This window comes from Paramormyrops kingsleyae, chromosome 3 (genome assembly GCF_048594095.1).
Source record: "Paramormyrops kingsleyae isolate MSU_618 chromosome 3, PKINGS_0.4, whole genome shotgun sequence".
Classification (NCBI taxonomy): domain Eukaryota; kingdom Metazoa; phylum Chordata; class Actinopteri; order Osteoglossiformes; family Mormyridae; genus Paramormyrops; species Paramormyrops kingsleyae.
The window spans coordinates 30,985,355-31,010,782 of record NC_132799.1 but is presented as its reverse complement, the minus strand read 5'-3'; the positions used below and the strand labels follow the sequence as shown (position 1 = coordinate 31,010,782).

The following is a 25,428-nucleotide window of genomic DNA, read 5'->3' as shown; positions in this document are numbered from 1 at the left end:
TACAGTATTGAGTTGCTTATCAAAATGCGTTTATTCAAAACTGGGAGTTACATATGCTATATGAAGCTTTACATTCTAGTATTTAAACTGCTTGGGCAACGTGTCAAATCAGTTCGGCGCTGGTTTACAGTACAACACACTCGATTCGGCCATAAATTAAGTGCTCAAGTGTTTTTCTCCCGGGGAATGACGATGCAAAATTCTGATTATCAACCCAGTTTAGAAGTTACAGATATTTAAAGGGACTGACACTCAGACAAATATCTTCACAGCAGAATAGGTCCGTTTTTGATTTTTAAAATAACAAAAAGCTTACTAATATACTGAGCTATTTCACCTAAAGCAATGTTTTATGTGGTCTAAGTCACAACTTCATTAAATAAATCAGAAAGTAAACGAAATCAAACTTGGCCAAATAAGTTTTGGTTGCCAAGAAGTAGAGTTGACATGCTGCTTTCAGCCAGCCTTTCACTGTGTTAGTTGTGCATAGCTGGGAAGTGAACAATAAAAAATTAGAATTACATATGAAATTGAAGTCTTTAGCTATGGCGTCATGACCTCTGCCACTAGAGGGTGCCATGCAAACAAGGCGTCTTTTGTTATCCAAAATAGAGGGGTGAAATCTTGGCAGTCCTTCTCTACCTCAGTCAAGCTTGGAAAAATAAAAAGACACAAAGGAACCACTGGCCTTCTACTATTCTACATACAGTTAGGATATTTTGTTCATATTCTCTCCCTTGGATTTTCACTTAAAAAGATAATATTGTCTGTGAAAGGAAAAAAAGAGGGTAATTAGGATACAAATTAAAAGTCCAGTATGTGTTTTTAAAGTATGATTTAAATATTCTGTGATTTATAGAACAGAAGGTCTACACGGTTCCGGATTAGGTGGGTAAATGTTTGATGTACCTGCGATGATGGTTGTTGCCTGTCTCCTGACACTGTTTTTGTCCACATATTCCCCATAGTCCAGCTTTCCCTCCACTAGCACCCGAGACCTGGAAGAGGACAAGGGGTGATGGGAGAAGAAAGAGAAGCCTACCCGTCAGTCACAAACACGATTGGGTACAGAGAGGAGGACACTATAAAGCAGGGGTCACCAACCTTTTTGAAACTGAGAGCTACGTAACGGGTACTGAGCCAGACGAAGGGCTATCAGTTTGAAACACCCTCCTAAACTTATCTAAACTTTATGTATAATAAACATGTTTTAAATGCTCTTTTTTATATATTGTCATTTTCAAATCTATATAAATGCAAATGTGATTAAAGAAGAATAGCAACAGGATAAAATTAAATTTTAGACGCTGCTCACTGGTGAGTTGTGCTATTTTTAGAACAGGTCCGCAGGCGACTCATGTGGCCTTGGGGGCATCCTGATGCCCGCGGGCACCATGTTGGTCACCCCTGCTATAAAGGAATGGCCAGTAGTGCTACTCCAGCGGTTTGGTGTCTTAAACGTCGTGCCACTCACCCTTTCTTCACGTACTGATAGGCCACGTCGCGTAAGCCTGGTTTGAAGACTGACACACGATGCCATGTGGTTTTTTGACTGACATCACCTGCAGCACAGTTCAAACGCGTGTGAGTATGTTCCATGTATTTGTGGGATCATTGTTGCTCCCCCCCATCCCAGAAATCTCTCATCCTCCCCCTAAATCCACATCCAAGCACTGAGGCTGTTCCTTTATTTATTTTATTGAGAGTAACCTAGGCATTGCTTACCATTATTAACTTTAGTCAGTTAATAACTGTATTAAATTATTAATATGTCCAAATATGACAAATATGCATACTGTTAGTTGTGGGGAAAAAATTACTTATACAAATTATGTGACAAGCTGCATTGTCTCGGATCTATACAGAAGTGCTTCAGGTCCAGTATAACCTCACCGGACATTAACAGGGTGGAATGGGGTGGGGGCCGCATGTAGATCAGATGTTTCAGATGGTTGTGAGCTCAAATCCCCTGGCTGACAGAGTAATCATCCCACCACTGAGGAAGGCCCTTAACCGCACCTGCTCTAGGAATGCTACCTAAACTATGCCTGGGATGGCCAGGATACCCCAGCGGCATCTATCATTGTCAGATGAAAATACGTTATCATCCTGAGTGACGACCAGGATCTCACAATGCAACATTTCTCTGCTGCTGAAAAGCCTGTCATTCGGTGTCAGGAAAGGCATGCAGTACAGCAGTGAGATCACAAGTGCAGCCCAAGTTCTAACCTCCAGGCGTAGAATCCCCCTCTCCAGAGCGCCACATCTCATTGGTTGCCACGGAGAAGATCGTGACTGGGTTTCTCCCATCCACTTGTCGCATGAGTGGGTCCTGGCCAACACGGCCCAGGATCTGCACCCGGTTTATGGCTGGCAAGTAGAGAAAGGTTTGAGTTTAGTGTTATACAAAGAATTATTAGAAACAACTAGAGATTTAAGGGGCATTGCAACTGGAAAACCGAACAACAGAACTATGACTATTTGTTAGTAGTTACCATACTCATATGCAGGAGTGTCGGTAGAGATATTGGGCTCCCAAGCCAGACCAATCCAAATTATGCTCCAAATTTGAAATCATCCTAACTTTTCTCTCCTTTACTGCACCCCTGTATGCTACCTACTGCTGCCAATGGCCATGGAATGTTTCACAAACCAGTTGACCTAGTGCCCCCCCTGCATGGCACCCCTACTTACATCTCTCAAGAATGAGGCTTACATCTGTGTTCATGTGTCTCACCAGCTGCCTGAACACCTATAACACACAAAATTCACATTCCCACGTTCAGGACTGAACAGGACATCTCCACGAATTCCCCTTATATAGCTCGCTTTGTTATTCGAATACCTGTGCTGACGCCATTCTAAGCATCCTGTCTTGTTTGTGGAGATGTGGATAAGGTGGTACTGCTGCAAGGTCTGAAACAATAAAAAAACAGACCATGAATTGATAAGTACAATTGTCCGCGGAGAATCCGGACGCCACGAGATAAGCGTTCATGTAGCAAAATAAAGTATCCTCGTATTAGAAACCGCTAACCTATTAAATAATGTAATGTATTGGTGCAACTAAATACGTTATCGTGTAGTAACATGGGGAATATATTAAAGTCAAAAACAATCATAAAGAAATTATAATTTTCTTGCACCTAACTAGAAGTGATGTTGATAATATTTTACAGAGATGAAAACGTTCGGTAAAGCTTAAAACAAAACTTGGTTAACCTAACGCTTGTTTCGGACTTTTCTGCATACTAAAATATAAACACATATCCAAAAACAAAGAGAACTTTAAATTGAGATTTTATATGAACTACATGCGTATGTCACTTACCCGCGGGTAACGGCACGCTGCTTCCGGTCCGTCACTAAAACAATTCCGGCAACTTATAGAATTAGGTCCTAGTGTGTCAAAATGAAGAATGAAATGTCTTTTAATGTTCAGTTTATACGTAGGTTTTCAAGAATTATTCGTATATGTGTTTTTTGTTTTCAAGATTCACTTAATTTCTATTCAAGCTGGATTTTTTGTCCATAAAGGAACAATACAGTTCTATAATCTTCCAGTACCTGCAAGATGCAAGTAAGGAAATCATGTCACGTGTTTCGCATCGCCTTCTTCAAATATTACTCTTATACCTGTATTTATGTACTGGATGTGCAATCATGTTACGTATTGAATTTTGAAATATAACTTATTTACTTCTCGTTTGGAGAATAATGTTCTTGTTCATGTGGGAACTATACAGAGCACAAACATAAAAAAACCCTATATCTGAGTTTCCATATACATTTATTTCTTAATGTTCATAACAGCATACATCACGAGTCTCCAGTCTTTGTGTTTCATAATAGCAATGACATGCAATAATAAAGGCAGTAAAACAAGCAAAGAAAGATAGATAAATTGCTTTTCTGACTCCACAACACTTTAAAGTCAGATTCTTTGGCTGCAGGAAACGTGAAACATGAAAAATACTGCAACACAGTAATGAATTTGAATTTTTCCTATTTCTGTTTTTATATGCTATTAATAATGCTATTATGAAATCAGTTGAAACGGCTAAAAAAAATCCAATACACTATGGATTTCATCGCTGCTGTGGATCTACAAGTCATTCTCTTCTTTATTCTTCAAACACTTAGAATTGTTACAAACAATTCCTGCAGTATTTTGCTAGTTTGAGAAATGCTTTATGACCAAAAAGAACAATCATCTTATTTATATTATTCCCAAAGCTGTAATCCGTAGGTTCAGCTTGATTGGAAATGAGACGGCAATCAGTTAAAACCAAAGAACTCTTGTGCTCGCGTCCTACTGGAGGGAGCTACGCCTAGGATGGAGTGTCAACCTACAGCAGGGCCCTTACACCATTCATGCCTATGGACAGTTTGGTAACTCCAGTTCACTGCAGTATGTTTTTGAACTGTTGGAGAAAACTGGAGAAAACCACATGACAACACAGGGAGAACATGCAAATATGTACATCTGAGAAAGACAGTCAAGCCCTTATCCCACAGGAATGAAGCAACAGTGCAAACCAGTGATTGGGGGGGGGGGGGGGGTTGTCTTCCCCAGGACACCCCCTGAGACCAGTAACAGCATGTTCAAGCCTTTTAAATAGTCACTCCGATCGACACACAGAGTGATATAATCCAAGCAAACTTAATCCGTTATCCAACTGAAATATTCTTTGATAAAATGTCTTCTAGCACTTGTCCCAAGTGCAAATGTCCATCCTATGACCTGACAACAAGTTATGTAGCCAAAAGCATTATCCTTGTCGAGCACCTGTTATAGTCAATCTGAAACTGTCTGCACGCGTTTACATAATAAGAACAAGAAATTAGGTTTGCTTTCTTATCCAAAACAATTAAACACAAAATGCACAGGCAGAGTTTGATTAATTAATTGCAATTTCGACTCCGACTCCAAAATGTATATGTAAAATTATATGGACTTTCTGAAATTGATCACAAAACGTGAGAAATATTATTAGTCGCCAATAATGATAATTGAAAATGCGATTTCATCTGTATTACAGCTGCACAGATGATCCACTTAAACTGGCTCTGGTGACGCTGAAAGATCCTGTTTCGTCTTTGTATCATTACTTGACTGTTTGTACACCCGAAACGATCAGGTTACCCTGTACCTGAAAAGACATCTGTCCGCAAAAGGAAGAGTATAGAGATTTAATAAATTGATACAGAAAGGTCTAATATTACGTAGAGGGAGCCATTCTTACTAGACTCGATGTAATAATAATTGGTCAAAATTAACACGATTTAGCACTACATAAACCATAATTGCATATTGATGTTTTTCACATTAGCTCTGATGGCACTTCTAGCATTAGGTTATTGTGTACAGACATCTAAAATTTCACAGCTTTTTATGTTAACAGAGTATATAGATTATGGTCTCAGTATGACTGGAAAATGCTCAGATGTGCGCATCTGGAATAAACAGTTTGACTTGTTCATTATTAACATGCTTATTAGGTAAGATGATGTCATCAGCGTAATAAGAGTTAAAAGCCTAGTCGTGCAACTCATTTCCTTGTATGTAGAATGCGATCAAGAAGTAAAGACATACAAGAATAGTCTTCCTGGCATTTAATTATTTAAGTAAACAGTTTTTTATTTCACATCTACTTTCATCTTATAGGAATATACATTGAAAATAAACACATACATCCACCAGAGAAACCTAATATAAAACTACTTAAACATGATCTTATCAGCACATATCGTTATGACATTTCCAAGTTGATAATTCTTTCAAAAAATGTAACTGCAAAAATTATGTTTATAGACCATGATACTTTACCGCAGCAATATAAGTGCATTATTGGCTTTCACAATGGGGATGCACTATATATACATATACTAGATACATAATTTATATACGTATACACAGGAGTAAAGATGTCTGCCACAGAAACAAAAAAAAAGGTAAGAGGTAAATGAGATGTTATGTGATGTTTACTGAGATATTATAGCATTTCAGTGGTGGCTGTGTTCCGTTGTATTCCGGCTTAATGCAAATGAGATGAAGGAAAACACTTCAGTCATTCTTTGTGACTGGTCCTGAGTTGACCTTCTAATTTGAAAGCAAAGGTGCTTCTTTAGGTGGGATAGAAAGAACATTGGGCAGATGTAAATGCCAAAATTAGGGAAAGAGAATAAGGACTGGAAGATAGCACAGTTGAGGCCAGTGGTTCGTTGTTTTTTGGTGGTCAAAAAGGACCAGAAAGGGATGAGGGCAATGATGGGTAAGTATGCTATGGTAAATGGACAGAGTACAATCAGTACATTCTTAAGAGCTTTCTTCTGTGCTGTGCTGTTCTGATTGTCTCCAGGGCCCTTTTTGCACAGGATGGCGATGATCCTACCAAGACACATTAACATCAGTCCAAAGAGGACTGAGATTCCCATGGTTAGTGGCCATGACAAGAACTGAATGCTTTCAAGGTAGGTTTCAATTGCCAGAGCCAGTGTCACAATCCAGACCAGGGCAGAAAACACCAACCGGTACTGAGACGTCCTCAGCTCCAGGTACAAGATAGGCCAACAAACAGCTATATAGCGCTCCACACACATTCCGGTCGCCAGCAGGGGGCAGCCTATGAGGTTCAATATCAAGAACCCTTCATTGGCAGAGAGAATTTTGTCACTAAACTTGTGGGACCCAGTGCTGATGTCAAGGGGCAGTAAAGCACAGTAGAGGACATTCAGGAATGACAGATTGATGCCCAGGACCTTTGAGGAAGATGTTGCTATTTTCCCCCTGACCAGTAGCACTAAGAGGGCAAGGTTGGGTGGAAGACCTGTCACAAGGATGAAGATCTTAAGGAGCTGCCAAAATGTGGAGGCAGGAAATACTCGACACTTGAAAGTCATGAGTCCCACATCAAATTCTGTATTATTATCATAATAATAATCATAATAGTCCGTGGTTGTTTCATTGGGAGCCATCTGGAGACCTAGTTATTGAGAGGACAGGACCTACTCCTTCCTAAACATGCATACTGTAAGAAACAAGGCAAAAAACAAAAAAAAACGTTAGACTTCAGTAGAAGCTACAGAATATCTACAAAAGGTAACAAAGACAAGAGGCACTATGTTTGACTATGTGAGTATGACTGGACCCATAATATCCTGCACATTTAAGAACATTTATGATTGCATATAATACCCAAAATTAAACCCACTGCAACTGACTATTAAGCCATGATTGTTTTTGATTTTTTAAACCAAAAAAATGACAATAGGTTTCTCTAGTCCACTGCTGCACCCGTAGTTGAACTTCTCAGGGAGCTACAATTAAAGGGATTGTCTCCCCTGGCACAGCAAGAAACACACTTTTCACCCTTAGCTGTGACTTAATTTAACCTATACCTGTGACTTAATTTAACCTATACCTGTGACCCATATCTGTAACATAATTTTTCAAAGGTTGCTGAAACGCTTACCTTGAACAGTGGCAGATAGAATGTAAGCAATTCCCAGTTCTCACTCTCTGTTCCCAGCTGTCTGTCTCGGAGCCTTTTAAGTTTATGAATATTTGACTACGGCACAAGCTGAAAGACCCGCTTGACCAAAGGATGTTGTGTATGGTACGTACACAACATGCAGATGAGATGCTTTGCATCTATGTAAATCTTCCAAATGGAAAAACACAAATGTGGAAACCCACAACACAGGGTAATTTTTTTTTCTGCCGCTACTCAGAAAAAAGTTTTCTGAGTAATACACAAATATTAGTTTAAGCTTGCCAAATCATGATTTTTTTTATTGAATTAAAAATGCAATGCGGAATAGATTATTTTGATTATATTAAGCAGTAATAAATATGTAATCTAAAATTTAAATTTGATATAATGTATCGTCGTGGGGTTTCCTCCAGGTGCTCCTGTTTAAATCCTGTGAATGCTGTAAGTGATCCTGTTCCATTGGACCCTTGAGCAAAGTCCTTAACCTGCAATTGCTTTTTTCTGGGTATGATGTTAATCTGCAGGTAGGTCCTCCAATTTACAGGGAAATTTGGTGGCTGGATTGGCACTTCAGTCCCTGGAACAAAACTCACACTGGTCTGGTCTGCTCTTGTCTGGTGTGGTGTGAGGTATCACACGCTGCACTCAGGTTCTCATCCATGAGGTGGTTTCTTGTGAGGTGGGTGCAGCAATATGCTGTAATCAGCATGTGCTCCTTACCTCACTTTTATGTCACTGCTCTACAAACAGCCAGCTGGAACCATACACTAACTATCTCTCTCTCTGTGCTACGGCTCCAGTACGGCTTGGTTCCTGTATAGCATGAAAAAGCACCATAAGGGTGTCTGACTGACAGTAGGCACCAGAAGGTCAAATATTGGTCAATTTCCCTCAGTTTTCTCACAGAAGCATATACAAAACCCACAAAACTATCTAGCAAAATAAGATTTGTAGTAAAATCTCACAATCAAAAAAATAAAATAAAACTGAGGTCTCCAACTCATCATGTGAAAGGGCACCTTGTAGGCGAGGACCAGGTGGCCTGGTCTTTACGCATGGGGTCTGGCTGGGCTTAGCCTGAAGTGATAATATAGATCTGCGCTCCTGTGGGCCCACCACCAGCAGGGAGAGCTGTGGGGTGAGGTACAATGGAGATCAGTGGCAGTCAAAGGCAAGGGCCTACAGTAGGTGGACCAATTGTCGACTAAGAAAACTGACTCTTGGCACATGGAATACATGTGTATGCAAAGTCAGTAATATGTAAGTAAAGCAAAAGTGGTGCAAGGTATGTCTAGGGATGTCCAAAAACATAACCAATACAAAACGCCAGAGGAGGAAAAAGCCCCCCCCCCAAAATAGCATGCAGGTCTCTTCATACCCCTCCCAATTAATGCTTCACACGGCACACCTGCGCCTGATTACCTACTCAAAAAAACCAGGAAGAAGAACACAGGTAGGAAGTGGGCGGGGCTGACAGACCAGTAGGGCCGTCACAATGACCAAAAAGTAAAATCTTTTCTTATCTGATCTGTTCCTTCCAGGTCTACTTCCTGTTGAATGTACATGCGCACATGTATGTGCCAGTCACATCATTGATGTCATGTCTATTCTGTCCTAAGGTTAGTGATCACCCTAGTCAACCAAACTGGACTATGAGGGTCAAACATACCCGGACACAGTACAGGTCACCTAGTGTGGGTACAGCCTAAGTCTGTCTCTACATGGGAGCAGTATGTGATATGTCCTCTTTCTGGAAAAATTCAAACTGTTCCATGCTTATTAAATTTTTAATCTCACTGATTGCGCTCAATGGTACTTTTTAGCTCTTTATATCTGTTATCTAACTTGTACAGGTTAGCAATCTTTAATCTCATTTGAGATTAATGCTCTTTGGATCTGCCTATGTAGATCCAAAGAATGCCAAATGTGCTGTGTCCGATTTTAGTGGCTGCATCCTTCAAAGGCTGCATTTGAAGATCAGATGTGTCACAGCAGTGCGACACCGCTATTCCATTTCGAAGGCTCCTTCAAATGCAATCTAAAAATGCGTCCTTCTCTTGCCGAGGTCCAAAGGATGCACCTGATGGATCCTTCGCAGCCAAAGATTCTTTGTGCAGTGGGTCCTGGCCAACGCGGCCCAGGATCAGCACCCGGTTTATGGCTGGCAAGTAGAGAAAGGTTTGAGTTTAGTGTTATACAAAGAATTATTAGAAACAATTAGAGCTTTAAGGGGCATTACAACTGGAAAACCTTAGTCAACAGAACAATGGGCCTCATTCACCAAACCTTCTTACGAACAAATTTGTTCTTAAACCCCACGTATGCACATTTTTACGAAGATTCTGACATTCACCAATGTTTTCTTATCTGAATTTGTTCTTAGCTAAGAACAGAATCTACGCACACTCAAGACCATTCGTATGCACATTTGAGTAATGATAGTTTGTTCAAAATAATTGGTTATAGCAGTTTTGTTCATTCTACAGTTCATAAAATGATAGTATTTGAATAATTTATAAAAGTAAAATATAAAAAATAATTTTAAAGTGTAAAAATTATTTTCAATGCAGTAACGGCGATCATGCGGATTATAAATAGGTCTGTCTGCGCATTGGCCTTGCTATCAAAATGACATTTCTGTTACTTCTTGAAGAGCTTGCCAATCGTGCTCTGAGAAGGGAACGCATGTTTGAAGATCATTTAGACATATTTGGCACACAGCGTTCACAGAGAAGGTGATATCTCTCCATGTATCAGCTTTCTTGGGGGTTTTATATCCACTGGTTACGCTACTACATAACATGTGTCTATTTGCATTTACCTACTGTACAGTAAAATCCAGTTATAACGGACTTCAAGGGTCCTGGCAAAACAGTCCATTATATACAAAGTCCGTTATATCCAGAGTTGCTGTATGGCCAGAACACAACTACAGGACACCATTTACTCATGCCACACCTCAGCAGACACACTTGTGGTATAGATTATTATATTATACATGCGTGATTATTAATAATCCCAACTACGTATCTGCGCTGGATATCACCGGCAAGCCACGCGCCTTTTAGCACTAGATTTGCCAAACCTGCGGAAATTTGTGTGAATTCCCTAGACCTAACACCTACTAGGACCCCTGCTGAGATTTTCAGCTCCATTGTCCTCCTGCTTTTGTTGTACAAACACACCCATTACCTGTGAGGCCTGGTACATTTGCATTTGTTTACTCAGAGTAGCTCAAATCCAAGGCAGGCCAAACCTCTGTGTGTAAACATGGAAACCTTCACAAAAGCCTGCCATATCTATACAAAATATCCCACACACTGCCTGACCTGCAAATAAGAAAGACACACATTCACAATCACGTTACGCATTGAATTTTAAATTATAACTTTTTATTTACTTCTCTTTTGGAGAAGTAAACATAAAAAACCCTACATCTGAGTTTCCATATACATTTATTTCTTAATGTTCATAACAGCATACATCACGAGTCTCCAGTCTTTGTTTAATAACGGCAATAACAGGCACTAATAAACACAGTAAAACAAAGAAAGATAGATAAACTGCTTTTCTGATTCCACGTACAACACTTTAAAGTCAGAATCTGTGGCCACAGGAAATGTGAAGCATGAAAAATACTGCAATACAGAATAATCATAATGAATTTGAAATGTTTCTATTTTTGTTGAGAATTCATATGCTATTAATACTATAAAATCAGCTGAAACTGGGCTAAAAAAATCAATACACTATGGATTTCATTACTGCTGTGGATCTACAAGTCATTCTCTTCTTCATTCTTCAAACATTTAGAATTGTTACAAACAATTCCTGCAGTATTTTGCTAGTTTGAGAAATGCTTTATGACCAAAAAGAACAATCATCTTATTTATATTATTCCCAAAGCTGTAATATGTAGGTACAGCTTGATTGGAAAACACCCTGCTTGACACCCAGTGATGATCATGCTTAACCTGAGGTAATTTCTACAATAATCTTTATAGGCGTCATTGTTAGTAAAGACCCCTAAAGTGCAAATAAAGTGCTTGCATATAGATGTTTACACATCAACTAGAACAAGAGAAGTCCTGACTGTGTTAAATCCAGTCAAGAGGCAAAAAATCAGGATATTCCATCCTCATCTGTCTTTCCATGGGCAAGGGAGGATGCAGAGACTTGGTACTCCCTCCCTCCATCCCTCCCTCCATCCATCCATCCATCCATCCATTTTCTGAAACTGCTTATTTACTGAAGAAAATGTTAACTATAGTAGACCACCACTCCTAAGTCCTGCAATGGCCCAGCAGGTACGATACTCAGCATTTTTAAACCCCTTTGTATGTGTGTGTGTCTGTCTGTCTGTATTAAGTTTCTATTACATTGTGGGGACCAAATACCTGTCCTCTATGAATGCAGTCAAAAAAGTAAAAATGCCAAAAGTCTCATATTTTGTTAGGTTACTTATGGTTAAGGTTGTCGTGTTGGGATTAGAGTTTTCCCCATAGAAATGAATGGAGAGTCCCCACAAAGATATAATTTGTATGTGTATGTGTGTAGGTTTGCATAGATCACATTTGAGGACCAAATTGTCCCCAAAGTGTAGTAAAACCTGATATTTCTCTACTTTTGGGGACCTCAGTTTTTTAAAAATCTGTGAATGCAATCAAAAACGTAAAAATGCCAAAAGTCTTGTATTTGGTTTGGTTACTTATGGAGGTTAGGGATGGGTAGGGGTTAAGGGTGTTGTGATTGGGACTAGGGATTTTCCCATAGAAATGAATGGACGATCCCCATTTAGATAGGAAGACCAACTTGTGTGTGTGTGTGTGTGTGTGAGCGGGTTTACCTATCCTTATGGGGACACAATGTCCCCATAACGTGATAAATATCCGTTTTTTTCCCTTATGGGGACCGGTTTCCTGGTCCCCATAAGGGAAAACTCTATTTTATAAAAATCGGTGACTGCTATGAAAAAACTAAAAATGCAAAAACTCTTGTATTTTGTTAGGTTACTTATGGTTATGGTTAGGGCAGGGTAGGGGTTAAGGTTGTCATAGTTAGCGTTAGCATTTTTCCCATTGAAATGAATGAGCGGTCCCCATAAGGATATATTTACCCTACATGTATGTGTGTGTGTGTGTGTGTGTGTGTGCAGCACAGGGCTACTGCAGGACCAGATGCAGGAGCTGGGAGAGCAGCTTGTTTGTGGGCTGGCTGATGCGGTAATGAGACGGCAGCTTATCCTCCAGCTGGGACACCTTCACGTAGTACCTGTAACAGAGACCATAGACTGGGTTTGTGCATCGGCGCTGAGTGATGTGTGGATGACAAATCTGATCAGGCAAGCTTGTAACACACAAGGATAAACAAGGCACAGGGCATAATGTCACTCTCCTTAATACATATGTATTACAAATCCACAATTTATTTTGCCAGTTTTCCTACGATAATGGTAATTTCAGTAAGGGCCCATTGAAGAAGAATTCATGATCTCAAGCACCTGAATGTTGAAAGACAAGCACACACACGTATTGTGGATTGTCAAGCTTTTACTTTGCTTTTCTGGTAGACTATACAAATCTGTTCATGTAAACATGGTTGCCAAATCTGACGATGATGATTGATTAATTTTGACTGATATTATGATTTGTTTTTTTTTGCTACCTTTTGCAAGACACCTCACCTGGTTTTTAGAACCTAGTTTACATCCAAGGCTTTGTGCTGAGTTTTTTTTTTACAGATATATCCTGATCAGACATTTACTTATTGTACTGTATTTATGATGATTTAATGTGTTTTGTTTTCCATAGACTCATAGGGGAGGGGGCTGGGATTTCCCTAGTTAATTTGTAGTTAATTATTTTCCTTTAGTTCACTCATTTATAGCTTTTATATTCAAGAATTTTATGTTTCTTTCTGTCCTTGTTACTTGCTTCCTCATCATGGTCTTTGCCTCTCATACGACTCACTCTTACCAAGGCCGTCTGACCCCCCCTGGCTCCAGGAGTCTGTAAGAAGACCATAGAAAAAGGCCCGCTTCCCTCAGGGGGGGGGGGGGGGCAGAGAAAGACAGACACTGAACCGGCCGTGTGAAACATCTTTCTGTAACATCTTCATTCTGTCTTAATAAACTGCTTAAGCTTAAGGAACCTGCCTGATCACTCGACTCTGAAAGAACCTGAGGTTTCACAAAGAAATCAATCACACTTCACAAATAAAGAAATTGCAAATAATAAGCATCCTACAGTAAATAACAGGAATTTCATGCAGAATGTGTGCCAGTGACCCGGCTTCACTCTGACCTGAATTCCTCCCAGTACTGGGTCCTGATGTGGCATCCCAGTTCAGCACTGTACTGCAGACAGGCAAGGAGTACCCGGCACCGCTGGTACAGCAACACAGCCTGGGCTGGGCTCAGAACGGGCCGGCCAAGTACCAGAACCAACTGCTGTGCCACGTAACTAATAAAAGGTATCTGCAGTGGAAAGTAAGTGGACAGTGTATAAGGAAAACTAAGACAGAAGTACTAAAAAGATGCCACAATAAAGTGTACAGACTTACCACAGACTGGTGAGACTGTAGAGTCTTCAGCACCCAACCCACAGTTAAGAAGCACTCATAATCTGAGGTATGGCTAGCCTGAAGGGACAAACAGAGCACTGTTTAGTCACCATCTCACAGATCACATCTCAAAGCCATAGGAGTAAAATAATCCATCCATTAACACCTAAAAGAAAGGCTTCTCTGTTCTGCATGCAGGCTCTCAAACACTTGTTTTGCCTAGGTGTTTCCGAAATATACACTTAGACACTACGGAAAACACATAATTCCTGATCAGCACAGCAGTGAAATAGAAGCCATGTGTCATGTGTGGGCGCTGTGAAATATATAGTTTGTGGATGGCCCTTTGTGGATGGCCCTTCTAATGAACAGGAGAGGTTCGGCACCTCGCGCATTAGCCTTGGTGAGTGGGAGAGCAGCACTAGCAGCCTGGCTACATTAATAATGACAGATTTGTGGACAGGGAGCGGAGTCCCAGGTCCGATTATACGGGGGTCACCCACTAACCTGCTGGGCCACCAACAGCACCTCAAACAGCAGTGCAGACGCTGCATCCAGATACTCAGCCAGCAGGGACTTCAGCTGAAGGTCACATGACATGAAATATGCAGCATCACATGACTGGCTAGCCAAGCCTTACAGAAATAAGGAGATTTTAGCTGGACGACCATCCTGAAAACTTGCTATCTGGAGTCTTGTCGACGTTCGCTTCTTGTCTAAAGCCAAAGTTAATGAAGAAATTTATAGAGGGGCCAGGGTCTAACCCCAATTGAATACATAAAGGCAATGACTATCTGCCAACTGTATATATTAAAATGGTTCAGTAATATGGACCTTCACCCAGCTCCTAAGGGCTATCGAGCAGAATTACCCCTTTGTAAGAAACAGGGGCCCTGCTGTTGGGAGAGGTACTGAAAGACACCTCCCCCACAACTGGACTTCACGACAATGACACCCCTTGTGCCAAGTGCCAACACTCACCTTGGCCTGCTGAGAGTTCCACCCTGGGTCTGCAGCCGGTCCCTGGAGATTCATTCCTGGGTCACAGACCAGCGCCAGTAGCAGCCTTTCAGTAAGTGCACCCCTGGATCAGGTTAAAAAAATGAAAAATGGAGTTTCTCCCACTGCAAGGTCACTCTGCCTTACAGCTTACATAAAGGCCACTAGATTGCATAAGATTATAATGAATGGAATAAATCTACCCAAAAGGAATTTGTGTTTTATTTTGAGCCCCAAGTGTTATAAAAACTAAAACGTCTATTAAGAAAATCCAACCAATCAAACTCATGCCCTAAAGCATGTGACCAATGAGACCTTTTAGAAGTCAGCAAGTTGAGACGTGTTGGTTCGATTTCCGTCTCCCGGAACATCAAACCCAAGGTCTGGGCCAGCAGTGCAGACAGTCTGTGTGTCATATAAGGCATAATTGGACTTGTTGTGGGTTGCTTTGTTGTTTTACCCAAAGCTCACCTGAACATTCTGTACCCTTTATATTTACCTATAAAGTAAAATCTGAAACATTCTGGCAGGTGAGGGCGCTGTTGTGCCACAATCACAAGTCAATTCAAATCTATAAACGCAAGTCACCATTTTACAAATGTTGTGAGAAGACAAAGCTACTTAGAAAAATTAAACCCCACTATATTGACACCTTTCTTCTTTTAATTTCCCTCCCATTTTTTAGACTAATTTAGCATCTTATTTTGCAGATCCCCTTCATCGCCTGTCACTCCGAGCAGGACTCACAGTAGCCTGTCCTCTGTGGGAATCTTTCTGCTACCTCCTACAATCTTCCAGCAGCTCTGAAGTGTGTCCTCCAGCGTCCTCACTAGGAATGAGCAAAGGTCTTCTGACTGGCAGGGAGAAAAGCATGGAATCATGGGAGTGAAGGGCCAAGGAGGAATGACGGCGGCGTGACGCAGTGCGGTGGGAGAACGTTGGCGAAGCTCACCCTCCAAAAGAGGCGGCGGACGGCGGTGTTGCGGTGCGCGGCCGTGTGGAGCTCCTGCAGCAGCAGGTACAGCATCTCCATGGTGAGGTCCTGCTGTAGAAGCTCCCTGCTCAGCTGGCCAAAGAGATGGGTGGTACGTTCCCAACTGGGGAGACAGGTACGAGGGGTAGAAAGTGCAGGTAAGATGGTCACGCTCAGCCCCAGACAAGTGCCAACATGTAATCAAATATCACATTATGGCAATACCTGGTCTGACGTCGGTTCTGAAGGGTCGAGGAAGCACAGCATCTCTTTCTGAACTGAGGCTCCAACAGGAGAGTGGATCTCTGCAACAACCGGACAGTGAATTTCTACGTAACTCAACGTAAAGCTTGACACTCAACATGACATAAATGACAGGCAGCTGCTCACGATGACGTAGCTGTTCCAGGCGCTCTGGAGGTGCAGGTATATCCGAGAGGATGGAGACACTGCATAGAGGTGCAGCTCTGACCTCGCCGAGTCCTCCTTCTCCACAACCGCCCGCACCATCGTCCGCTCGGTCAGCTTGGCCAGGATCAAGGCCCTTCTGTCTGGGCTGCCCCTGCTCCAGTGAGTCCGCGTCTCAGCGGAGTCCGGGATGCTGGGCGGCGAGGAACCGTGACCCAGTGGCGGCGAGGGCCTGGGCCTAAGCATCTGCTCCTCTTCCTCCACCCTAGATTAACAACACAGAGCCATACTGCTGCATAAATATTAATATTTACAAGTTAAAACACAAAGTTTTCAGGTAGAGGGGCCACAGCACACTGCAAAGCGACACTCAGGTTGCTTTGTGCTGTGCAGTGCGCTGTGGATTGTAAGAGGATGACAAATGGAATGGGTGAAAAAAAAACACAATTAATAAATCAGTTAAATTAATTAGAAACGAAGAGTAGTAGGCAACATTGCTGTGCCTTTTTTCACCCAGACTTTTGTGAACAATCTGCACACATGGCAGTGTATCCGTAGTCATCCGTCTGAGCTCCCAAAGAGCAAAACATTAGTAAGCAGTAAATTAATCTGGAAACTTTAGACACCTGTCTACAGGAGCACATGTCACTTTTTAAAAGACCATCTACGATTCTCCTACATTACCTCCTTTGCTACATGGGCCTCCTCTCCTGAGCTGTAGCCTGGTCACTGTGTATCACATTCTCTAAAGATTCCAAGGTATTAACCAACCTATCCTATTCCACACTGAAGGAATAATTCAAATTTCATCTGCATTCTTGATGTACTCCTACAAGATGTCTGAGAAGGTTCTGGAACAGCAGCTGACTTTGCTACATCGTGCATGTTATTTGTCAGCCTTCACTGAGTGTGTGTGGAGAGGGGGGTATACAATTAGTGTAATACCCAAAGTTCAGTTTCAATTAAATGGTCTGTGTTAATTCCACAGTGAAGACACCCCCCTGATTTTCAAGAAAATGAAAAATCTAATTAAATTACACCAACACACACCCTGGTGCAAAGCGTCCAAACCTAAAACCATGCAAACAAGTGTATACTAATTTAATGAGGTTAATTACCCTCCCCAGGTGAGTTTCACATGGGATTCTCACGTCGAGCCTTTAGACCTCATGGGGTTCAGTCAAACGAGCAATGTCACCGTAGGACATCCGTCTGTACAATACATACCCTCACCATTTTGGTTTCGACTGATAATATAAGGATGTAGGCGGATTTCGAGGCTTCAGGACAGATGTGAACTTGACTGCGCATTTATCTTGGCAAAGTTTTATGAAATTATTTAGCTTTAGTTAGTTCTGTTTTATAGAAACCACAATTTATAAAATAATGAAGTTGTCCATATAGGTGGCAGAGATGCTGGAGGGGAGAAAACAAACAAGTAAAATCACTCAAGAGTCTAGTCAGTTCCATAATGTCCATCTGATCATACACACACACACAGAGTTTATATCTGTATCCTTGTGGGGACCGTCCATTCATTTCTATGGGCAAAACCCTAATCCCAACAATGACAACCTTAACCCCTACCCAGCTCTAACCTTAACCATAAGTAACCAAACAAAATACTAGAGTTTTCCCCTCGTGGTGACTGAAAAAATGTCCCCACAAGGTCAAAATAACATGGATTTGGGCATTTAGTCCCCACAATGTAATATATACATGGCCACACATAGACGCACCGCCCAGGGACCCTTTAATTAGACAGTTATTTAGAGGTTTCCACCTCGCCTCGTACCCTAGCAACCAACGGAAGGCTTACTTGCTGGTCATCCGTAGCAGCCAACATGAACCCGTGCCGGACAGAAAGCGAGAGCTAAGCGCTGGAAGGAAAAAAAAGACTGACAGTGCACCACAGACGGCATGAGATCTATTTTTGTAGATCTTGCCTTGAGACAAAGCAGCGGGAAGCCCGTTAAAGGACACGTCGTGTCGCTGAGCCTGACCTCACAATCCTGGAATGGTAAGAAGCACAGAACCTCCATAATGGTGTTTATGTGTCTTTGTGTTTGTGTTTCTGAGCCAAACTGAAACCAAGGCTCTCTGTCTTCATCCCTGAGAACCTGGAGACGCCCCGAGTCACATTAAAGAGTCACGGCCAGCTTAAGCAGTCCTGCTCATGTCGCAGCCTGACATTTCAACATGAAAGGATTCCCCCCCCCCCCCATCTCGGACTATAACCCTTTAAGTTTCTCACCACCAATGTCGGTAAACTGGTCATCACACTAAGCAAAAGGCTAGCATTTTTTCAACACCGACTTCCAGGTATCGATTTCGTAACACTGAATTAGACTCTCCTGGATCCTGTGACCAGATCACCCCGGAAGAGTGACCTTGTAAAACGAGCCCCAATGAAGATCCTTTGTCCTCTTTCTTTGAACTATGAGAAGAGAACGACAAAGGAAAGTGAGAAAGTGGTTCAGAGCAGGAAAGAGGGACAACTGACAGGTATCACTGCTGTTTTTTTGGTAATTGATATTTGCTCATTGCTTACTTCACGTCCCACAGTCTTCATGCAGTCAGACACAGAAAAATAAGAACAGAGCTATATATGCTATGTTTATGGGGCAGCGTGTGACTCAGCAGGCTAGGATGCTGTGCCTGTGATCGGAATATCACTGGTTCAATCCCAGGTCAATAGAGTTCACCAATGAGACCCTTCAGCAAGTCACTTAACCCTAACTTTTTATAAAACTGCCTGTCCCTGCCACCTCAATTTTATGTAGCTTGGGATAACGATGTCTGCACAACACTGCATGGCCAAAAAAGAAGTCACACACTTTAAATATTTTGTTGGATCACCTTTAGGGTGCCACTTTACAATAAGGCCATCCATGTAAATGGTTTATAATCTGGTTATTAATTAGGCTGTAAATATAAATTATTAATAGACAATTTTAAACAAGTTATAACACTGTTTTCTTTTTATTAATGAGTTACTACCATAGTGGCAAAAGGGAGCCTTATTGTAAAGTGATACAGCCTTTAGCTTTGATTATGCTGCACATTCACCAATGCATTGTTTCCATGTGTTTATGCAACATCTCGACATGATTTTTTTATTATTATCCAGATTTGCATTCATTCCTTGTTGAGATCTTGTATTGATGATAGATGAGTTGAACCACTGTGTAGAGTCTTCTTCAGCACATCTCAAAGACTTTCAATGTGGTTAAGGTCAAGACTCTGTGGTGACCAATTCATGTGTGAAAATGATTCGTCCTGCTCCCTGAACCACTCTTTTATAACTCGAGTTCAATGAATCTTGGCATTATCCTGGAATATGCTCATGCCGTTAGAAAAGGGAAAATCCATTGATGGGATAACCTGGTCAGTCAGTAGATTCAGGTACTCACAGCCACACAATACAGCGTCCAGCGTTTACAATAGTGTGATAAACAGAAATCACCCAGGCAGGGTCATGTGGCAGACAAAACCTGGTTCATGTCTGCTGAGAATATGCAGACTCATTATAACTAAGTGATAAAATAACAGCTCAGTATTTTATGTATTTTTACGTACCATCCGAGTGTCATCCCAGGCTCCTCCCACAATGTGGTGGGATGAGGAAGACGGCAGGAAATAGCCAAACACCCAACTGGGAGCCATTACTGCTTGGCCAATACCATTACCCAGCTTCCTCTGCTTCAGAAGGCCTCATTCTACTACTACGTTCTAATACTGCTGCTCATACCATGATGCCTCCTGATCCACCTGCCAGGCAGAGATAAGAGCTTCTGAATGGGACCATGATCGTCATCACACCTTATTCTTTCGATGGAGGATCTGAATGTTTGTTTGAAAGCCTTTCATTGTCCGTAACTGACATGTGGCCCAGCATAAGAACAAAGAGAGGAGCATTCAACCATCGATTAGTGTTTTAGTGTGGTTATCATCACCATCGGTTAGACGGACGTGAGACACTTGGAGGACACCCAGAAGTATGTCCTTCACACTCCCGACTGTGACGCATTTCCTGAAGGCATGTGTGCTTTTTTACCTGGTGGACAAGGGCGCGTGCTTCCAGATGGCGGTTCCCGGAGGAGCAGAGCACATAGAGGGCAGGACGCTACTGACCCCTGGTGGAAGGCGGGGGACAGGACCAGAATTAGACAGGGGGGAGAGATGACATCTGGCTAATGAGCAGATTCCAATTACAGCCAACTTTTGTAACTTCACACCCTTCACTGACAAGCCTGTTTAATAGGCCGAAGACAGAAAACGAATGAGATTCTGTGGAACCAACACAACAGAAGGTCTCACTAAATGAATGAGTCTACCACGGTCTAGTCCCGAGACAAAGATTTTACTGTATTTTCCAGTCAAGATTGTTTGTTTGTTAGTTTATTTGACAGGCCCAATACCTATCATTGATAATGTAAATATGCCTGAGTTAGCCAAAAGGCTAGTTTGCATCCATAGTCCCTGAGTTTGAGTAAGAAAAGACACACAAACATCTGAATATTCTCAGTACAATAAAATACAAAACCATAAAATACAAAAAAAGTAAGAAAAATAGAAGAACATATTTTAAAAATCAAAGCATATAACAAAACAAAAACAAGACAGAAACGCATGACCCCGATCTAGAGTACACAAGTTTTATTACTATCCAATCCTATAACTGAACGGAGAGAGAGTGGTATGTAGAGCTACTTTTATATTCTGGTACAGTTTTCTAACCCTGTGGAGCTCAAACTAAAAAATAATTTTGTCTGAAACCACTTTGTCCACTAATGCGGAGTAAATCTCCTCTGGTAGATGCTCTGCTTGGTTATTGGCTTAATAAAGGAACTGAATGCAGGAGGCTTCATGCTGTTTGATATTTCAAACAACAGGCACAGTCTGCTGCATTTGATTACATTTACCCAGCTTAAAAGATTGTATTTCCTTTAAGATGTTACAATGATGGTGCTCCAGAGGCTTCTTATCTAAGGTTTTTAGTGTTTGTTTGTATAATGATTCTAATACCCAGGACAAGGCGGCCACATGGCGTGTGCATCGCGGCTGGCGAAAGTATTGATTTTCATTTTAGCTCCGACGTTAACAGGTAGCGCAGCCACAATGCCTACATGTGAATAACAGTGTGTTAAGGACGGAACACCATTAAAGCCAATGCATACTTTACTTTTCCGCGTGTGCTTTCAGTTGCCGAGGGGACTTGACGTAAATATCGTCATCCGGGGTTGGCTGCGGACAGCTGCGGCCGGTGCGCGTTTAGCCCAAATTTTTATATCTACGGAAATCTTGTGCGTCGACTGCGCATGTACAAGATAATTGAGAAGATATATCTAGTAGGTGTCATGTATGTAAACTTTGTCCTTCCGATTTGGTCAAGTCAAAACAATAAAAATCGAAAGCTCCGGAAACCTGCTCTCATCTCATTTTGTTCAAGATTAATGATATATTACTATAGAGCACCTAAGAGGTCAGGGTGAGAAAATATATTTTTAAATAGTTTTGCGTTCCCATGTGAGTCAGATCCATTGACAGCTGTGTATCTGTTAGTTTTTTTTTTGTTTCCAGATGAACTGGGTGTTACCTTTGGCTTCACTGATGATGTTGATAAAAAAATTTGCCTTGGGCATTCTAGATTCTTTGATAATTAACTGTTTCTTAGTCAGTCCTAACTTTGTTTTAAAGGCCTGTTTCAGTGTATAGTAACATTCATTAATATGTTTCCATATGCCCACATGACTTCAGCCATACTAGGCCGTTTTTGAGTCTTCTTAACCTTGTCTTTTCTTTTAAATTTTTCCACTGTATTCTTAATTGTGCTTAATAATATAGTGATGTCTGCTTCAGTGTCTTCACCAGGCAAAAAGTTCATTGCAATCTTTCAATGTATTTTTAAAGTGGTCAGTTACACTTTTAAGCTGTCCCAGTGCAGGCTTCCACCTACTGATAACTAGCATCTTACCAGCATGAGGAGAGACTACAAATTTTCTGGGGTAAAAGAGAAGCACGTGTACCCGTCTTGCCGATTTCTCCTCGGTGCCCTGCATCTCCTTTCCCAGGATGCTTTGCAGAGGTGTAGACGACACGGATATGCTGCGAGTGTTCTCGCTCGCGGCCAGTGAGAAAATCCGGTAGATCGTTGACCTGGAATTAGACATTTTCGCATGATGACAGAAAGCAATTAAATTTCGCAAGCAGCTTGTAATAGCCACAGACTGCTAATGTATGCATCTGTTCACTCAGATTAAACAAGGAGGCTTATTATCATTGTATTATTATTATGCATGCATTTTCCAAACCGCTTATCCTTATTATTATTATTATTATTATTATTATTATCTGTCCGAGGACAGATTCTGTCACCTCCAGTAATGAGAGCACCCATAGCACTTTAATAACTAAAACTACAATTCAATTAACATCCGATGTCTGGTGAACACCAGTCACCATTGTTCCTAATAAGGTCTTCCAAGTAAATCACCTGGGCCGGTATACATAAAATTTCCTTAGAATGGTCTTAAGAATGGTCGTACACTTGGACTTAAGAGTTAAAAAAAAATCTTAGCAAAAAGTAGGACCTAAGAGCATTGCATAAAGCTGCTGAAAGTAATTTTCAGCGAAGTCTAAGCCCAATTCCTAAGTGCTGACGGAGCCAGCATTTAAGTGTTGTGAAATGAGGACTACAAATAAAATCCCGCCCCAAATGCAACCAATAGAGCTGCACGGTGAATATATTAGTGACATTAAACCGTTAATGTAGAGCTTTATACAACATACCTTTCTGTGATCATACCTTTAATTGGTTGTACGAAAATCTACCTAGCACATCACCAATCAATTTCCACTAATAGATGCACATGTTGTATAAATTGTGGGTCAAACGCAAAATTCATAGCAAGACACTGGATTCTAAAAGAAAACCAAACTGGATGACAAACAAAACGGTTCTTTTGGCACAGTTGGTGCTTAAATGGAAGGAATGTCTGAAATGTCTGAAAATCACTCAGGTACATTATTACATGTGAATACTGTATTGTTATTAGTACCGATCGGTCCAGAGTTGCTGTATACCTGTTTTAACAGGGGGGAACCAAATATCCTGGATGTCAGGAAATAGTTTCTCCTAATATTTAGGCAAATATGTATGTGAGATGTCTGAAAATCACTCAGGTACATTATTACATGTGAATACATAGATCGTCACGCATAATATAGTCTTATAAGCAATACTATACCGTTTTCATAAAGAAATATCTATATCCACTGAATTAAATACTTTCATTTATTATCTGTAAAAACAAAAAACATCGAAAAGGCATGTGATGTTTTAAAATATATGACTTGTTTACCTCAAGAGCTTCGCAAAAAGACATGAAAACAACAGCGAAACCGTGTACAACAGGGGAAACATAGGGAAACTGAATTGCCCGGAACACCTGCCCTGATATCTGAGAAACGCTGTCTTCATGTTCTTCCTCGTTATTGAGGTTGGAGTTACTGAAGGTGAGATAAACAAACCGGCAAAGACCCCCTATATATGCTGATTAACTGCCTGTGATCTGATTAAGAAATGAAGGAACAACCTAGTTACAACTTTCTTGGTGTCCAGTTCTACTCCTGCTGCACTGCAGGACAGGACATCTACAACAGCTAAACTGCTGTCAACTGCCTCAGCCCATTATTTTTAATTAAAAATATTCGGTCAGGAACTAAGCACATATTTACTGTATACGTGGGATTCTTAAACTAAACAACTTTGTCAGTGATGCTTCTGAGAGCTATAGGCAAATGCCCTATATTGATGAAAACACCAAAATTTGCAATTAAAAACAACCAACTGATCATTTAAAAAGATAACGTGCGGATCCTACATCCCAGTCTTACCAAACTGATGTCAATGACGTGCCTGAAACAGACCGCAAGCTGGAGCGTGCGAGGCGGAAATTCGGCCAGGTAGACCGACTCGTCGTTCAGCACCGCATACATAAACACCTTGTTGATTTTCGGCGAAATGACGATGCACGGCTCGTAGGCGCGGATCCGCTCGTAGAAGCGGCGCTCGGTGCTCCTCTTGAGAAAGGACTCGAGTTTACTGTTCCGCCTGCACAGCAAACCTCCCCGGTCACTTCTAGCCATGAAAACGGACATATAACGAAGACTTATCAGAGTGAAAATTAAGAAATATAGAAAACAGTCTTCTCCACATATGTATGAGTATTCCAAAAAAAGGAATAAGTAATTACGTAGAGTGATCATACAGAAAAAGCTCGCTTGCGTTCATGCATCAATCACCAGTGCTTTTTCTGCAGCAAGCAAGTTGCCCATTGAAGAGCAAGATCATCCTGACTGGTTTAAATAGTCACTCCGATCGACACACAGAGTGATATAATCCAAGCAAACTTAATCCGTTATCCAACTGAAATATTCTTTGATAAAATGTCTTCTAGCACTTGTCCCAAGTGCAAAAGTCCATCATATGACCTGACAACAAATTATGTAGCCAAAACCATTATCCTTGTCGAGCACCTGTTATAGTCAATCTGAAACTGTCTGCACGCGTTTACATAATAAAAAGAAGATATGATGTTTGCTTTCTTAGCCAAAACAATTAAACACAAAATGCATAGGCAGAGTTTGATTAATTAATTTTCGACATGACAAAATGTATATATAAAATTATATGGTCTTTGTGAAATTCATCAGAAAACATAAATATTACTAGTCGCTAATAATGTTAATTGAAAATGCGATTTCATCTGTATTACGGCTGCACAGATGATCCACTTAAACTGGCTCTGGTGACGCCGAAAGATCCTGTTTCGTCTTCGTATCGTTACTTGGCTGTTTGTACACCCGAAACGATCGGGTTACCTAGCTGTACCTGAAAAGACACCTGTCGGCAAAGGGAACAGTATAGAGATTTAATAAATTGATACAGAAAGGTTTAATATTACGTAAGGGAACCATTCTTACTAG

General features: G+C 41.1%; 2 protein-coding genes across 3 annotated transcripts; both read right to left on the bottom strand.

The window, feature by feature from the left end:
- Positions 1-7: 7 nt before the first annotated feature.
- ssbp1 (single-stranded DNA binding protein 1) lies at positions 8-3,398 on the bottom strand. The gene is made up of 7 exons (XM_023841360.1): positions 3,332-3,398; positions 2,846-2,916; positions 2,695-2,752; positions 2,230-2,370; positions 1,475-1,562; positions 910-998; positions 8-767 (listed from the first exon to the last, which is right to left on the bottom strand). The coding sequence occupies exons 2-7, from the start codon at positions 2,867-2,869 to the stop codon at positions 724-726; spliced, it is 444 nt and encodes a 147-aa protein (XP_023697128.1). The 5' UTR covers positions 2,870-2,916; positions 3,332-3,398; the 3' UTR covers positions 8-723.
- Positions 3,399-10,938: 7,540 nt separating this feature from the next.
- Positions 10,939-24,588, bottom strand: c3h12orf56 (chromosome 3 C12orf56 homolog). Of its 2 annotated transcripts, none has more exons than XR_011989604.1 (13): positions 24,337-24,588; positions 22,467-22,596; positions 20,495-20,573; positions 16,420-16,702; positions 16,255-16,334; positions 16,009-16,153; positions 15,804-15,910; positions 15,372-15,461; positions 15,039-15,141; positions 14,565-14,639; positions 14,058-14,135; positions 13,472-13,971; positions 10,939-12,767 (listed from the first exon to the last, which is right to left on the bottom strand). XR_011989604.1 is itself a non-coding variant. In XM_072710141.1 (13 exons), exons 1-13 carry the CDS (start codon positions 24,586-24,588, stop codon positions 12,659-12,661), a joined length of 1,704 nt encoding a protein of 567 aa, XP_072566242.1. In that variant the 3' UTR covers positions 10,939-12,658. The 2 variants fall into 2 exon arrangements, 1 of the variants encoding a protein (XP_072566242.1); XM_072710141.1 differs by having other exon boundaries at positions 13,799-13,971.
- Between the last annotated feature and the right edge of the window lie 840 nt (positions 24,589-25,428).

Bases quoted from the DNA above. Each gene is read 5' to 3' on its own strand.
- ssbp1 (XM_023841360.1), bottom strand. From the start codon at position 2,869: ATGCTTAGAATGGCGTCAGCACAG. The intron at 2,371-2,694 runs GTAAGTAGGGGT...TCTACTTGCCAG, and splicing joins AAGCCTCATTCTTGAGAGAT to CCATAAACCGGGTGCAGATC. The intron at 768-909 runs GTACATCAAACA...TTCCTTTCACAG, and splicing joins GGCAACAACCATCATCGCAG to ACAATATTATCTTTTTAAGT.
- c3h12orf56 (XM_072710141.1), bottom strand. From the start codon at position 24,588: ATGGCTAGAAGTGACCGGGGAGGTTTGCTGTGCAGGCGGAACAGTAAA. The intron at 16,703-20,494 runs GTAAAAAAGCAC...TTGTTAATCTAG, and splicing joins CACGCGCCCTTGTCCACCAG to GGTGGAGGAAGAGGAGCAGA. The intron at 14,640-15,038 runs GTGAGTGTTGGC...TGTGACCTTCAG, and splicing joins GGAACTCTCAGCAGGCCAAG to CTGAAGTCCCTGCTGGCTGA.